The following is a 17,162-nucleotide window of genomic DNA, read 5'->3' on the forward strand; positions in this document are numbered from 1 at the left end:
CAAAAAAAAACCCCACAAAACAACCAGTATTAAAAATCTTTGTAAATCCAGAGATCTTCCCAAAGGAGATAGTAACTCTATAACAATTTCAAGTCATTGAGTAAAAGCAAGATGCAAGATCCAAGGAATTTTTTATTGATACCAGATGAGAAGAAATAAGATAATCCTCTAAACACTGATTTAGCTGCATCCCCATAATTTTGCTGGAGATGTCCCCAAAACCACCAGACTTGCTTCCAGCCCAACCCCTACGGTCATCATTGAGGGAAGGAATCATTGTGGAGAAGAAGCCTACCTTCCTCATCACCTCCAGCAACAACTGTGGACCAGCTGCTGTCAACAATCAGATAAGCACCAGAGCCCTGGGAGGGTCAGCATCCTGAGAGACCGGTCCAGCTTCCAGGATAATTTTCACAGATATGATCTGCGGAAGCAACTCCTGTGGAGAAAGATCAGCAATCCCTACCAACTCTCAACTACCTGCCACTTACAAGGCAGTCTAGCTGACACAGCAGGGCATTCCAAGGGGGAGATGGGAGGCAGCATGTGCCCAACAATTCAAACCACCACCACCTCCTTGACCACAACTGCCCCTTAGGCCCTTATGGAGACCCTGGCTCCTAAGCCCAAAAACCTTGGGAATATCAATGCTCTCAGCTCAGTACCTTCAGATATCTTATGTGGGAAGCAAGCCCTATAGAAATACAGCCTGGAAACTGCTCCTGAAAGTGCTACAGCCACATCTATTGAAGACTCAGAAAAGAAAGTCCTCGCCCTCTAAGTTCTTGGCAGTGTCAAATGGTTAAATATCAGAAATTGATATGATTTTATCGGTGGAAATTACATTAAAGAAGAGGGATTATCATCTGCTTTGCTACTGCACCCTTAGGACCATGGGACCTTTCCATCTGACTTGCAGCTGGAACCTTCTCTATGTGCTGTCAGCGCCACTGAAATGTGAGCTCCCTGAGAAAAGAAACTGTCTGACTTTTCTATTTCCATCCCCTGAACTTAGCAGAGTACTTTGTATATAGTAAAAACTTCATAAATGCTTTACTCATGCTTTATTCACTAGAGATTCAAAGGGGGGGGGAGAAGGATTTTTCAGAAGGACTACACAAATACATAAAAGAAATTAAGCAAGAGATTTTTTTTAAAAAGGAGGTAAAATCTCTTGAGGAAAGGAAGGAAAGAGAATAATTACTTTACAAGAGATAGCAGGAAACCTTTCCCAAGAAATGGTATCCCTGAAAATTAAAACAGATCAAACAAAAATCAATGATTCCATAAAACACCAAGAAATATTAGAACAAATTCAGAGTAGGGGAAAAACAGAAGAAAATATATGATATCTAAAATCAAAAGCAACTCAAAAATAATTTGAGAAACAACTGAAGAATCATTAGACTATCTGAAAATTATAATTACAAAAAGAAACATACCCTGAATACTATATTTCAAGAATTCATAATGCAAACCACCCTGATCTATCAGAACCAGAGGACAAGGTGAATAGCAGGAATCCACTGATCAACTCCTGAAAGAAATCCTGAAAGAAAAAGTCCCGGGAGTGTCACAATCAAAATGTAGGACTACCACATCAAAGAAAACATACCGCAGGCATAAAAAAAATCAGTTCAAGTACCAAGGAACTATAGTGCAGATCACAGAAAACCTTCTTCAATAAACATGAGATCTTAGAATGCAACATTCCCAAAGGCAAAAATACAAAGGCTTACAAATAAGAATCACCCCCAGCAAAACTGAGTACCCTCTTACAATGTAAAAAAAATTTTTTTTAGTAAAAATATGGACATTTAATGGAAGGATGGGAGGAAGATCATTTATTAAGCACCTACTGTATACCAAGCACAGGGCTAAGTGCTTAGCATACAGTAGTTATTAATCTCATTTGATTTTCACAACCTTTTAGGTTATCCCCTTGGGGATATTATAATCACCATTTGACAGCTGAGGAAACTGTGACAGAAAAAGGTTAAATGACTGGCCCAGGATCACAGAGCTAAGAAGTATCTGAGGCCACAACTGACTGCAGATCTTTTTAATTCCAGGCCCAGTTACTCTATATTCACTAGGCCATCTAACACCTAATGGAATAAAGGACTTTCACAGTATTTCTAATGAAAAGACCAGAGCTGAGCAAAAACTCTGAAATACAAATCAAAATAAGAGTCCAAAGAAACCCAGAAAGGTAAATTTTTGGAGCAACTGGAAGGAGTCATATGATGGTACTGTGCTGACATTCTAATACAGAGAGAAAAAACACATGTTCTTTCAGAACTTTAATGCCTTCATAGGATATCGAAGGAGTTAAAAAAAAAAAAAGAAGGTCCTGGGGGTAGAATGGTTCTGTTCTGAGGGTGTGAAGTGGAGAAAGAAAAGGGAGGGAAAAAGGAGGAATATAATAGTATGCAGAAAGGAGGAACTGGGGTAGAACTCACCATTTCTCATAGTTGGGGTACATGAGAAGAGGAATATACAAACATGGAGAAATAGGCTGGGGGCAGCAGACATCAGCTGAATCTCACTCATGAAACAAAGGAGGGCTGAAGGTACACATATACAAACTCAAGAAAGAAAACATCAGAGATAAGAAGGGGAATTAAGAGAGAAGATAATACTAAGCAAGAAATAGTCACAAACAAACTTCCTGATCCTGCAGTGGGGCTTAAAAGGGGAAATAAAGAAAAGCAAAGAACCAAAAGGGGGTGTTTTAGATTGCCTGGGACAACTAGGGAACTGCAGAACAAATTGTGATATGGCAACGTAATAGAATTTTTTTGTGTTGTAAGAAAGGTGATTTTAGAGAATCCTGGATAGAATTAAAAGGAAAAGAGAGAAACATGAGCAGAACCAGAATAATTTATTTAAGGACAATAATACTGTAAAGAAAACTCTGAAAAGCTTAAGAATTCTGATCCAATGACCAAATATGTCTCCTGAGGATATATGAAGTATGCTACCCAAGTCCTGACAGAGAAGTGATAAAGAGAAGATGCAGAAAGCAACATACATGCTTATTTGTTATATGATTTTTTTTCTTTTGTTTTTTAATTGGGGGAGGAGGCTGAAGGAGTAACAATAGAGATCCTCCAAAAAAAGAGGAGCACTGTAACAGATGTAAATTCATTCAGAAAGAAGCAGAGACAAACAAGGCAATTTTGAAAGTAATCTGTAGAATCATATAAACTTCTTTTTTAAAATGCAAGCAGTATATCAATAACAAAACCAACAGAAATTATATGATTATCTCAATAGATGAAGAAAAGGCTTTTGACAAAATATAGCACCCATTCTTATTAAAAACACTAGGGAGCATAGGAATAAATGGAGCTTTCCTTAAAATGATAAGTAGTATCTATCTGAAATCAGCAGCAAGCATTATCTATAATGGGGATAAACTAGAAGTCTTCCCAAATAAGATCAGGGGTGAAGCAAGGATGCCCATTATCACCATTACTATTCAATATTGTACTAGCAACGTTAGCTACAGCAGTAACAGAAGAAAAAGAATTGAAGGAATTAGCACTGACAATAAGGAAACAAAACTATCACTCTCTGCAGATGATATAGTGGTAAACTTAGAAAATCCTAGAGAATCAATTAAAAAACTACCTGGAATAATTAACAACTTTAGTAAAGTTGCAGGATATAAAATAAACTCACACAAATCATTAGCATTTCTATATATTATCAACAAAAGCCCAGCAGCAAGAAATAGAAGAGAAATTCCATTAAAAATAACTACAGATAATATAAAATACTTAGAAGTCTACCTGCCAAGACAAACACAGGAACTATATGAACACAATTACAAAAACACTTTTCTCACAAATAAAATCAAATCTAAACAATTGGGAAAATAACAGGTAGGCCAAGTCAATATAATAAAATATAAAACAAAAAAATAAAATATAATAAAAATGATGATCCTGGCTAAATTAATTTACCTATTCAGTGCCATATCAATCAAACTACCAAAAATTATTTTATGGAGCTAGAAAAAATAACAATAAAATCCATCTAGAAGAACAAAAGATCAAGAATATCAAAGGAATTAATGAAAAAATGCAAAGGAAGGTGGCCTAGCAATACCAGATCTCAAACCATATTATAAAATGGCAATCATCAAATCTATCTGGTACTGGCTAAGAAACAGAATGGTAGATCAGTGAAATAAATTAGGTACACAAGACACAATAGTCAATGACTATAGTAACCTAGTGTTTGATAAACTCCAAGACTCCAATTTCTGGGACAAGAACCCACTATTTGACAAAAACTGCTGGGAAAACTGGAAAACAACATGGCAGAAACTAGATAAAGATCAACATCTTATACCATGTACAAAGATAAGGTCAAAATGGGTATATGATTTAAAAATAAAGGTTGATACCATAAGCATATTAGGAGAACAAGGAATAGTCTACCTGTCAGAACTATGGAGAAGGGAAGAATTTATGATCAAGTAAGAAATAAAGAGCATTATAAAATATAAAATGGATAATTTTGATTATATTAAATTAAAAAGGTTTTGTACAAACAAGCCAATGCAACCAAGATTAGAAGGGAAGCAGAAAGCTGAGAAACAATCTTCACAACAAGTGTCTCTGATTAAGGTCTCATTATTCAGATATATGTGTGTGTACAGACACACAGACACAGACACACAGACACACAGACACACACACACAGACACACATATACCTAAGTCAAATTTATAAGAATATAAGGCATTTCCCAATTGATAAATGGTCAAAGAATATGAACAGGTAGTTTTCAGATGAAGAAATCAAAGCTATCTATAGTCATATGAAGAAATGTTCTAAATCACTATTGATATGATAAATGCAAATTATATCAACTCTGAGGTACAACCTCACACCTATCAGACTGACTAATATGACAGAAAAGGAAAATGATAAATATTGGAGGGCATGTGGGAAAATTGGGACACTAATGCACTGCTGGTAGACTTGTGAACTGATTCAACCATTCTGGAAAGCAATTTGGAACTATGCCCAAAGGGCAATCAAACTGTGCATACCCTTTGATCCAACAATACCACTGTTAGGTGTGTATCCAAAGAGATAAGGAAAAAAAGGGAAAAAGATCTATTTGTACAAAAATATTTACAGCAGCTCTTTTTGTGGTGGCAAAGAATTGGAAATTGAGGGGATGCCCATCAATTGGGGAATGGTTAAACAAGTTGTGGTATATGAATGTAATGGAATACTATTTATTGTGCTATAAGAAATAAGGAGCAGACAGATTTCAAAAAAAACTTGGAAAAGGAAAACTTACATGAACTGATGATGCAAAGTAAAGTGAGCAGAACCAAGAGAACACTGTAAACAGTATCAGCAATATTGTGTGCTGATCAACTATGAATGACTTTTCTATTCTCAGCAATACAATGACCCAAAACAATTCCAAAGTGAATTGAATGAAAAATGCTATCCACATCCAGATAAAGAACTGCTGAAGTCTGAATACAGATTGAAGCACACTATTTTCACTTTTTTGTGTGGTTCTTTTCTTTTGGTTTGTTTCTTCTTTCACAACATAACTAATATGGAAATGTTTTATATGATTGAACATATATAACCTATATCAAATTGCTTACTGTCTTAAGGAAGGGATGATGAGGAAGGGAAGCAGAAAATTTGGAACTCAAACTCTTAAAAATGAATGTTTAAAATTATCTTTACATGCTGACTAGAAAAAATAAAATACTATTAAAATGCACACAGTATGAAATAGAGATTCATAGTTTCATTACAGAATCCTCTTTTGTATTCTGCTATGTGTATGAAAATATTCTTTTTTGGCATTTTAAGTTCAGAATAAGTGGCACAGTGGATAGAGTGCTGGGCCTGGAGTCAGGAACTAATCTTCCTGAGTTCAAATTTGGCCTCAGACACTTACTAGCTGGGCAAGTCACTTAACCCTGGTTTGCTTCAGTTCCTAATCTGTAACATGAGCTGGAAAAGAAAATGGCAAACCACTCCAGTATATTAAGAAAACGCCAAATGGGGTCACAAAGAGTCAGACATGACTAAAACGAATAACTATAATAACAAGTTTCAGGTTTATCTCCTTTCCTCACTTTGCCCCTTCCTCCTCAAGTTATATATATGCTTATCTGTTTACCATTACAATGGAATGCAAGTTCCTTGAAGACAGGAACTATTTTTCATTTGCCTTTGTATCCTCAGTGCCCAAAATAGTGCCTTTTGCAAATAATAGTTGCATAATTAATGTCTGTTACATTGGATACTATTCACATATTACATTCCCATGATAAAAGGGGGGAAATAAGTTTAATTTCTATGAAGTAATGTTGATGTTGATGTTTTAGTAAAAGTCTAATAGTTGTTTTCAAATTTAAAAAATGTTTATAGCTTCAATAAGGCATCACAAAAAATAAGTGTCAATCTTAAGTGGTAATAAACCTGTATGGTATGATTTAGAAGGAAGAATAAGGCTCCTCTAACCCTAAAATATCTTTCTACACTTGAATATAACATTGCAACCCAATATAATAGAAAGCAATAGACTAGTAACCAGAAAATTTGATTTCTAAACCTGGGTATTCTACTTACTAGCTGGTTAAGCTCTAAATAGTTGTGTGAACTGGAAACAGTTACTTAACTTCTCTAAGCTTATAAAATTGGGGTAACCCTATTACTTTACAAAGTTGGGAGGAGCAAATGAAATCTATATGAATGAAAAAACTTTAAAATCTACAACAATCCAAAGCAATAAACATTTATTAAGTGCCTACTATGTGCCAGGCACTGCACTAAGCAGTGGAGATACAATTAAATACAATCCCTGCCCTCAAAAAGCTTATAATCTAAAGGGGAAAGACAGTACACAAAAGGAGGCAGGAAGGGGAAAGGAACACCACAGGGTAAAGAGGAGTGGGAATCTTGTTGCCTGGAGCTGAAGTCAGTCAGGGCAGCAGATGCAAAATGAAGAGATCCGAGTTCAGTTTCTGGCCTCTATAAAGGAAGGCACCGGGAAGAGTTTAGCACTCCACCCTCCAGCCCTGAATCAGAGGGGAAAGGAGGCTGAGGGAGGTGAAGTCAATCAGGGATGGTGTTAGCAGCCAGGTGGTGAGTTTAGAAACAATGAGCTTATCCTAAGACGGGCATCTTGTTCAGTGGAGTTGAAGCCAAACACTGCGGCAAATGCAAAGTGGAGAAGGTATTCTAAAGCAAAGGTTTTTAACTTGGGCTCTGTGAACTTTTTAAAAAATATGCTATTATGATTGTATTTCAATATCATTGTTTTCCTTTGTAATCATATCTATTTTCTTTAATGAATTTTAAAACATTCTAAGAGGTCCATAAGGCTTCACTAGAATGCCAAAAAGGCCTACAATGCAAAAGAGTTAAGAATTCTTGTTCTAAGGCATTATTATACTATGAAATTCTACCAGTCTCAAATTCATTTGGATTTCAAGTATCTTTTATAAAAATGCATAACCCTGCCTTCTACGTTTGAGTTTGCTACACTAAACTGATTCACAATGAAGTTAATCAGTAAGACTGCTTTTCTTCTGCTTTGATGGAAAACTTGAAAAGACAGGGAAAGAGGTAATTTTGGTACACGGGGCACTTAGGGAAGCTTTTTATAAGGCACCACAGAGGGTGGCTATATTTGAATAGACAGTAACATAAAATTGGAGGTATATGGAATCCAAGATGAGGTGGATGCTAAGAAGAAGTACGATGAGAAAGAGCCAAAGACAAACTTCATATAATTATTCAGAGCTGACTTTTGTGTTTTGTTTTTTACTTTGAAGATACTCTAATACTCCAATTGATCTATGTTTTCATCCACATGTACATTCCTTCCAATGATGGAGATTACAACCTATACATGCCTCCCCATTCTGTTAAATGCTAATCTATCTTTTCCTTTAAGTTTATAATAGATGGTCTGCCCAAAATGCTGAGGACCTTTCTTGGATTCATGAGGATATTAATAGAGCATTTGAAGACTAGATGTCCAGTACTTGTCCCTTGCTCTCATTATTTGACCAGCGCATTTCTTTTTTAGTTTTTATTTCTTTGATGAGATCTTTTATGCAGTTTTCCTACATAATTTCCTTGTCTATAATCTGTTACAGCATTCTCTAAAATACCACATTCCACTTTATTGTCCTTTAGGTAACCCTTAACCTCAATTTTTCAGCTCCTTTGCTGTTTCATAATGTAGCCCTACGTCACTGGAGGAATAACGGTATTAAAAAATTAGACTTTTATTCAAAGAAAAACTCTGGGTTATGATAAAAACTTCTCTATTTCCCAAAGGCAATCCAGTCTGTCATCGTCTTGCCGCATCAATTCTGGGCCTATTCCTAGCCAAGATATAGATACACTTACAGAAGAATAAAAGCCATCCATGCAATTGTTTGAGTTTAGACAATAGATACTTTTCATCCACTTGGGTTATTCCTGCATAGATAAATAGGTCTAATTCTTTAGACTAATTATAAATCTTACTGAGCAAGGTCTATGATATCCAGGGCTTAAAGAAATCCACAAATAGAACCATCCAAAAAATCTCACCATCTTTAAGGAGTTTTTATTTGACTTAATCTCTACTGGATCTCCTCTATAACAGTGATAAATACCTTTGTCAAGAATATAATTCCCTGTTTTATATTTCATTTGATATTAATAATCACATAGGGCTACCTTTGTTATATAATTTGAACAGACTTTTATAATTCTGACATATGCATAGGAGACACCTAGTTTAGAGTAAAGCCTATGAGGGAGCACTTTTCTCCACCAAATCATGGGCCTTTCTTTTCAAACAGACAATAAACAGTAAGCACAGTGACATCTTGTATTACCAACATCTTTGAGGCAGTGATATAATGGTAAAGATGAAGTCCACTATGTAATATTGCTTGTAAAAAGCTTCCCTATTCCCTTTTTAAAGGTAACTGAAGGTGTAGTGGTAGAGTGCTGGGCCTGGAATCAGGAAAACCTGAGTTCAAATCTGGCTTCAGACAATTAACACCTGTGTGACCCTGGGCAAGTCACAACATATGCTTATCCCAGTTTCCTCAAATGTAAAATAGGAATAATAATAGCACCTACTTCTCAGGTTTGTCATGAGGATCAAAAGAGACTATATTTATAAAGTACTTAGCACAGTGCCTGGCATATAGCAGGCATTATATGTTTATTCTCTCCTTTCCTTTTTTCCCTTCTAATTCCCTCCTTCCTCTAATACTCTTCTAAGGGTATCAAGGATACCTTTAATAAATATATGGACAATCCCATAAAAGATTTTATATAAATAAGAAAGTAGGCATCTTGGTCAGCAAGTCTTTGGTGTCTTCTTGGTCACTTTTTTTTGGGGGGGGGGGGGTAACAATAAGGTTCAAGATTTTTCCATGCTTGGGGCAGCTACGTGGTGCAGTGGATAGAGCTCCAGCCTTGGAGTCAGGAGGACCTGAGTTCAAATATGACCTCAGACACTTGATACTTACTAGTTGTGTGACCCTGGGCAAGTTACTTAATCCCGACTGCCTCACCCATGATATGCTATGAGCTTGAATGTACTGGCTCCACTGACCTTAATGAAAAGTTTGTTATGAATCTTTACAGGTATTCAGTTTTCCTTTTCTTGTCCTCCTGGTTTCCTACTTAGAAGCCCTGATAATGACTTGGCTTAGTTGGATCTTTCACCAAATTTTCATTAAACTGGTTTTTTTCTTACATGATTTCTCACTATGTGAAGAAAAGTTGCTCACAATCTTCTACTATGCTTCTCTGTGAAAATTTACAAACAAGTTTATGGTTGAAACCAGTGTTGCCCTTGGCTATCATGTTCTTCTGAATGACAAGATCAAGCACTGGTCAAGAAAAGTGGTTTTTAGGTTCTTTTATCCTTCTTTTTATGGCAATTAATTTATATCAGTGTCAAAGTCCTTTCCTAGATTCACTTTTGGTATCATTAACTCACTTAAGTCAGATTGAAAATTTTTAATTGCAAAGGATACCTTTTTCATTTTTATTCTTTTATTAAAGATTACAGGATCACAGATTTAGAGTTGAAGAAGACTATTTTAATCTTTGCTCTAACATGCTGGTGGACTGAATGTAGTCAGAGAGATTTGGGAATGATTCCTACATTAATAATTTCCTATTTGTCAAACTGTAATCAACTCTATTGCTGGGGTGGAGTGGGGAGAGCACTGGAGGAGCTTTCATCCCATGTCCAGCACCTCCTAATTCTTTTCCCCCCCCCAAAAAAGTGAGTTGTATGTAACTTGCAGGACTTTGATTTCTCTCACTCTTTACTCCTGAACCATGTCTTCCAACATATTTGTCATCATCACCTAAATTCACCTTTATGCTGATGTTACTGAGAATCAAAATATAAGTGTATTTAATTTGGAAGGTTTTACATTAAGTTCTTCATGGGATTCCTTTTCCTCTTCATCCTCCAAAACAGATACTGGCAGACAAATTTTTTTCCCATTTTCCCCCAATCCTCATCATTCAATTAAGCATTTATTAAGTGCCTACTAAGTGTGAGATACTATCTAGGTTCTGGAGACACAAAGATTAAAAAAATAACAGTTCCTGCCTCAAAGGAGCTTACATTCTACAAAGCACAATACAGGATAACCAAATTTCCCATAAAATAATGTTCCCTGTTGGCTTGAAATACACAATAAGATCAAATTTACTAACTTTTTTATTTGCCTCTCTAAGGAGAACCTGTGAACCATCTTCCATCTAACATAAGATCATAGATCTAGAGCTGGAAGGAATCTAAGAGGTCATTTAGTCCAATCCCTTCATTCTACAGATGAGGAAACTGAGTCAGGAAAGTTAAGGTACTTGCTTTAGGTCATAGGTATAAAGCATTTAAAGTGGGATTTGCACCTAGATCCTAACTTCCTTTTGTCTTTTAGTTTTGTTTATAGTGAAAATGTCAAGATTCAGATGATCTAGTTCCTCTAAAAGTATGGTCTCTCCCTAGTAATTGGGAAAGGATCTTATATCTACAGTATCAATAGCTAAGTTAATATTTATGGATGGTTTAAAACCTTAGCATTCTCAACCCCTTTTCCAGCACTCTGCCATCATCACTGCAGCACTGGAAGGGCACCGTATGACTGAGGGTCATTTTATATGTTTCTTTGTTTCATGAATTGTCATGGCCAAAAAGCAGCCAGCTTTAAACACAATAAGGTTCTGTACGTTGTGAGGTTGGCTTTAAGAAAGCAGACACAGTATGATGCCAAGATTATACTATGAAGAGATGCACACAATTATTTTAGCTTCGATGTAACTTTAAAAGTCATTGTTCCCAAAGGCCCTGACCCCTAAATGCAGGCAGCAGGCAATATCACTACCCTTCTTTCCAAAGAATCTTCTCTAGTTCAGTTTTTCCCCCTAGCCTACAATTAAGCACTAGAGACAGACCATTTTTCACACTGAACTTTTGCTCTACCGTAATTTAGGCTTTTCATTCTGCTGAACATACTATATTTATATTTTTGAGATTTTCCTTTCTACATGAGATTCCCTTCTCATCCTTACCCAAGCAAGTTCAATGATGTTCTCTTTCGAACTTAAATTTGACTCATTTAGCTTCTTAACAGAAGTAGGAAAAAGCAGGATAAGTAGAACTTGAACTTAAACCTAGTTCTAACTCCATATCTAGTGTTCTTTCTACAGACGCTGAGAGAAATGGTGAGGAATTCATGCTTTATAAAAACTAGTTAGTATGTCTCTCTCATTTGATCCCCCTTTATCACTAGCTACTCTGTTGTCTCTAAGGCCTCAGGCACTTGATTCTAACCACCCTATCAATCTTTCCAGCATCATCTTTTCCCACCCACTGTAACTGTTATAATACCAGTATCTCAGTGTTTACAGGGAACTTGAGATCATACATGTTAGATACACAAAGTAGCACCCATGCAGTAGTTACTATTTAAAGTTCAGTTCAAGGGAAATGAACATTGGCCAAGAGGGTCTATAAGTCATTTAAACGCTCTAGGTCTTGGTTTTCTCATTTGTAAAAGATGAGCACCTATATGGTCTTAGTAGCTTTAGAGTTCCATCCAGCTTGAACATTCCACAATCCTGAAATTTTAACTTAAGAGGTATACTTTCTTTCAAATACCTGACTATGAACTTGACCTAAAAATAGTTTTGATGGGAAAAAAAAGTTTAGAAGGATGAGCAATGATGGGGATGGTCAAGTCTAAGTGGCAGGCCAATAAAAGGAATTTCTGTACATATAAAATGCAATAAGAAAACAAGGAATCCTAAGGTGGCAGAAGGGATGGGAGGTGAGGATGGTGAGCACCAGAAGGCAGAAAGTGGTTAGAGAGAAGCCATAAAAGATATATTTGGTCTACATAATATCTGGGGATGGCTAATAAAAGGGGATATTTAGAGTAGGCGCACCTCTTCAAAATGATAATGAAAAGAATCTCAACAAGTATTAAGGAAAGAGTATATAAGATTTGGTAACAGTGACAGTCTAATAATCCACTCAAAATTGACCTGCAGCCTACTGTCTCTGGATATACAAACTTATAGAATGTATTGATTAATAGGACTCCATCTACTTTTGTTACCAAGATTTCTCCCTTTAAGAGCCACAAATCCATGGTTTGAAACTTCAAAGAAAATATACTTTATCTTTCATCTTTTAGAAGAATCGCAAGAATCTCTGTGAACACATTAAGACTTTGAGACTAATTTATAAAACTTTTACTAATCTATAAAAATAATTCTGACCTTTAACTCATCCTAAACTAAATCTATAGTTATAAATTGCTTCTAATTCTCCTGAAGTATTTTGCCAAAAAAAGTTAAATGTTTAATTTTTAAAAGTTATTGGTTTAAATAGATCTAACAGTTCCCCTCATTGTTTTCTGTTCATTTACCTGTGACTGCCTAGTGAGATTACTTAGAAGTGTCAATTTCCACAAAAATATCATTTCCCTCCCTGATAAATGAGAATACTGCCAATTATGATATAGTAACTGAAAGATTATATGTCAAAACGCAAACATCTATAAAGACTGTCTACCAAGAGTCAATGTATTTATTGTCCAGATTTCTATTACCCATTTTATAAGCCATTTTAGAAGCAATAAAAACTTAATTAAAAATTCTTAACAATGGATAATTAAGTCATTTACTACAAAAAATTCACAGTCAAACATTTTCTCTGCTATCAGGATAAGTCAGTCAGAAGCTACCATTCTCACTTTAAACTCCTCAATTAACAGACTATTTTCCACCTAATTTATTCTCAAGTAAACAGTTGGATAAACAGATGGGGCTAACACTGTACTCAAAAGGACAAGAAATTCTTGTGTGTCATATTGACAAAAGAATGAATTCAAGAAAAAAAGGATACCTAAGTTGAGAATACCTTGACTTCAGGATTCAAATCTCAAAGTCAACTATTACACAATTTTGAAAAACTTCAAATTATATACAACCTAGATGGGGAAATTCTCAGGATGATTCCATTAAAATATAGGACTAGAGCTGAAGATTACCTCAAGTATCCATCTCATTTAATATCCTCATTTACCAAACAAGGAAAATGAAGTCAAAGAATCATTAAGGTTACAGTAATACAAGTAGTAAGTTGGCAGAACTGAGATTTGGATTCAGGTACTCTGACTACCAAGCCAATGTTCCTTTTCACTATACTGAATATCATCTGCGCAAGCTAATTTTTCAACATTCAATCATTAAAAGGCATTTATTAAGCACTTACCATGTACAAAATTAAGTATTGAGGATACAAAGGCAAAAATGAAAAAATTCTTCCTTGAGAAGTTTACATTCTACTGACCAAAAGAGTCTTTGGCAATCAGACAATCATAAATAAATACTGCTTGCAATAATCAAATTTTTAAAAAAAGAAAAAATAAAGTATTAAAAATTATAAAACAATACAAGATTTTAATAGGAGACTAAAGGAACTTAAAGGACTTACATGAATTTACAAAGTGAGGCAAGTTTATGCTAGAGCAACTAAGCAGATTAGTTGGTTCAGAGTAGAACAAACAAACCAGAAGGTAGCAATTTCTGTTCTCTGAGTAACGGAATGTGACTATAAAATAAGATTTTTATTTGATTCACTATGCGCAAGACAAAGGACAAAATATATTGCCCATTAAAATGTTTGGAAAAACCCACAGCTATAGATTCAAAAGGATACTGTTCCTCAATAAGTTTAATTTTTAAAAACATATCCATATGCGTGATATAGCGTGCAGAAAGCTGGCCTCAGCCAAGAAGACCTAGATTCAAATTCTGTTTCTGACACATATGGGCTGGGTGACAATGGGCAAGTCCTTTAAACCCTCAATACTCTAGGCAATTCTCCCAAATTGTAAATTTCAGAGATTTCAAACCATATTTGGAGGAGTTTCCTCATCTTAGAGTTCCCTATCAAAAAGAATCAGTTCTAGTCCTTATCCTCATTTCTATGTATGATGATGTACTTCGAACTATAAAGTAAAAAATTATAAACCCAGCTGTTCTGTAAGAACTTGTCTGCTAACACTAACAAAATGGAAAAGATATAGATAACCACATACACCATTTAAAGACAATTAGGCACTGAGAAATGGGAGTAAATGGCAGGTATTTATAGATTGCAAAAATATTTCCTGGAGTTGTTCATATGACATCTAGTGGTATGTATGGAACAATTTGATCTTATACAGACTTAAGTGGAAATTACAAAAAAACATCCTTGGCATGTATGAACTGAGAGGCTGTGTGGTATTGAGAGGCAGGCAGCTTGCCTGGGGGCCTCTAGGCACTCCCTTGGGCTATCCAAACTACACAGCAGGTGGCTTGCATATGCTTGCCTGTGATGGCTCCTCGGCTTCCAGGACAACCACCAGACTATACTTCAGGCATTCTCTTAGGTGACACAAACCGAGCAGCAGTCAGCTGGTCTGCATCAGGCCACCCCTCCCTCACTTCCAATTGCACTTTGCTATCTGATGCCCCAGCATAACTCTACCCCTAGGCTGAACCTTTGGATAATGATAATTAACCTGAACTCATTACCCAACAATTAACAGACCCCTACCCAATCACTCCCTTTTTGTCCCAAAGATTCTGTACCCTTGGCTGCCACTGTTGAAATCCTGTCCTTGATGTTCTATTAACCTCTCCCTTACTCCCATCTCTCTCAACTCAGCCCCACCCCACCACAGATCCTATTCTAAAGCTACCCACCCTTCCCACTATGCTCTCTGGAATGCTTACTCAAAAGGGAAGAAACTAGCTTTCATCTTAAACCTTTTGTTTTCTACTCTTTCCATCTTCTTGCACTCACTGAGACCTGAGATCTCTCCTAATGATACAGCTTCATGGCGACCCTTTCCAACACTAGTTGATTCATTCTATTCACTGGTCATGGTGGGTAGGCTGGAATACTCCTTGCTCATCAATGATACTCTCAAAATCTCCTTCGCAACAACCCTCTCCTTACTTCCTGTGACTAAAAAGTGTTCATTGTTTGAGTCTACCTGTAAGGTTAGAGATAGTGGACCAGGCATCCTTGAAGGATAGTTTGGTGGTTTATAGATACTGGACCAGACTCCCTGGTGTCTACCCTCGTTTTTCAAGGATAGCATATTTCCTTGAGGCAAGAATAGAACAGTGATTAGCAGGATTCCTTCTACAAACACCACTCAGTAACACCTTTTCATACAATCCATATTAATCACCCACTCAAGATTCTGGTGGCTATTGTCTATTGATCTCCAGGATATTTTCCTTCTTTTCTCAACTAATGCAACTTCTGCCTCACAATCTTTCCCTCCTCCCCAATACAAGCCCTCATACTAGGGAGTTCAACATTCATAATGATAATCCCTCAACACCATAACCTCCCAGTTCCTCAACTTATTTATTTCCAATGAGGCATTTTTTCCACTCCATCTTAGCCACACACAGAGATGGCCATACACTTGATCTTGCCGTCACCCATGAATACACTACTTCCATTTTACTGAACTCTGAATTTCCCTTATCTGATCACATGTTGTTATTCTACCTGAGATGATTAAATTGATTCCATATCATTTTTTATTGATCCTACTTACAATTAATTGTTTTTGTCCTATAATTGCCTAAGTCATGGTTCTTTATCTCTCTACTAAGTTAGAACTTTAGCTGGCCTATGAGTTAAGTTTAGAAATTCAGTAATCCTGCTAATCACTGTTCTATTCTTGCCTCAAGGAAATATGCTATCCTTGAAAAACGAGGGTAGACACCAGGGAGTCTGGTCCAGTATCTATAAACCACCAAACTATCCTTCAAGGATGCCTGGTCCACTATCTCTAACCTTACAGGTAGACTCAAACAATGAACACTTTTTAGTCACAGGAAGTAAGGAGAGGGTTGTTGCTAGTCCTTCATTCCCAACTTCCAACTAATTTTATTTTCCCCCATGCTTCAGTTACATAACCAGTCATGTTGTCCTCAACCCCATTGTATCACCAACCCTGTAACTGTATTATTTTCTCACCTTTTTCTTTGTTCTATTCTATTCTTCATCCTGTGCTCCCCAAAACCTATAAAAAGAGAGTGGTCCTTCTGCTTTGGTTCTTTCGGCTAACTAAGGCAGTCATTAAACCTGCTTTATTAATAGGTTAGTGCCCTGTTAATAAATTATTGGATTGCTTGGAGAAAATGTGTTTCAGTCTACCTTGATTCAATTTCATTTGTGATGTACTTTCTGCCTTGCAGCTCCAAACACTGTTTTTCATCCTCACCATGATCTCCACTCCTTCAACCCCTCATTTCTTTCTTAGACTATTACTCCTACACTGGCTATATTTTTCCCATCCCTGAATTGATCTCTTGGTGAACAAGTGCAACTCTATACTTTTCTCTTGAGTTCCTTCCTCCCTCATCCTATTGCCAGTTCTGCCTACCAAGCATCAGCCTTGGATTACTCCTACCATCCACTGCCTTCATTCTCTCTTACTCATGTGCTGAACAAAGCTGGAGAAAATCATGAAATCATGCTGACTAGATCCATTACAAATTTATGTTACATCATCTCAACTGGGCCCTAATTAGATCAAGGCAATCCTT

At 36.3% G+C, this 17,162-nt stretch overlaps 1 protein-coding gene across 6 annotated transcripts in view; it reads right to left on the reverse strand.

Annotated features, from left to right (window-relative positions):
• The window catches only part of CHD9 (chromodomain helicase DNA binding protein 9), a 247,294-nt gene that overhangs the window by 135,469 nt on the left and 94,663 nt on the right, over positions 1–17,162 (reverse strand). The window contains exon 1 of one of the 6 annotated variants that reach the window (XM_027869727.1): positions 296–316. The exons of the other annotated variants lie outside the window; for them this stretch is intronic. Within the exon in view, the coding sequence (XP_027725528.1) occupies positions 296–304 (9 nt within the window). The 5' untranslated portion in view covers positions 305–316. Of the gene's footprint in view, positions 1–295; positions 317–17,162 lie in introns of those variants that run through there. 6 annotated transcript variants of the gene reach the window in all.

Source organism: Vombatus ursinus, unplaced genomic scaffold (assembly GCF_900497805.2).
Source record: "Vombatus ursinus unplaced genomic scaffold, bare-nosed wombat genome assembly UNPS02014793.1, whole genome shotgun sequence".
NCBI lineage: Eukaryota > Metazoa > Chordata > Mammalia > Diprotodontia > Vombatidae > Vombatus > Vombatus ursinus.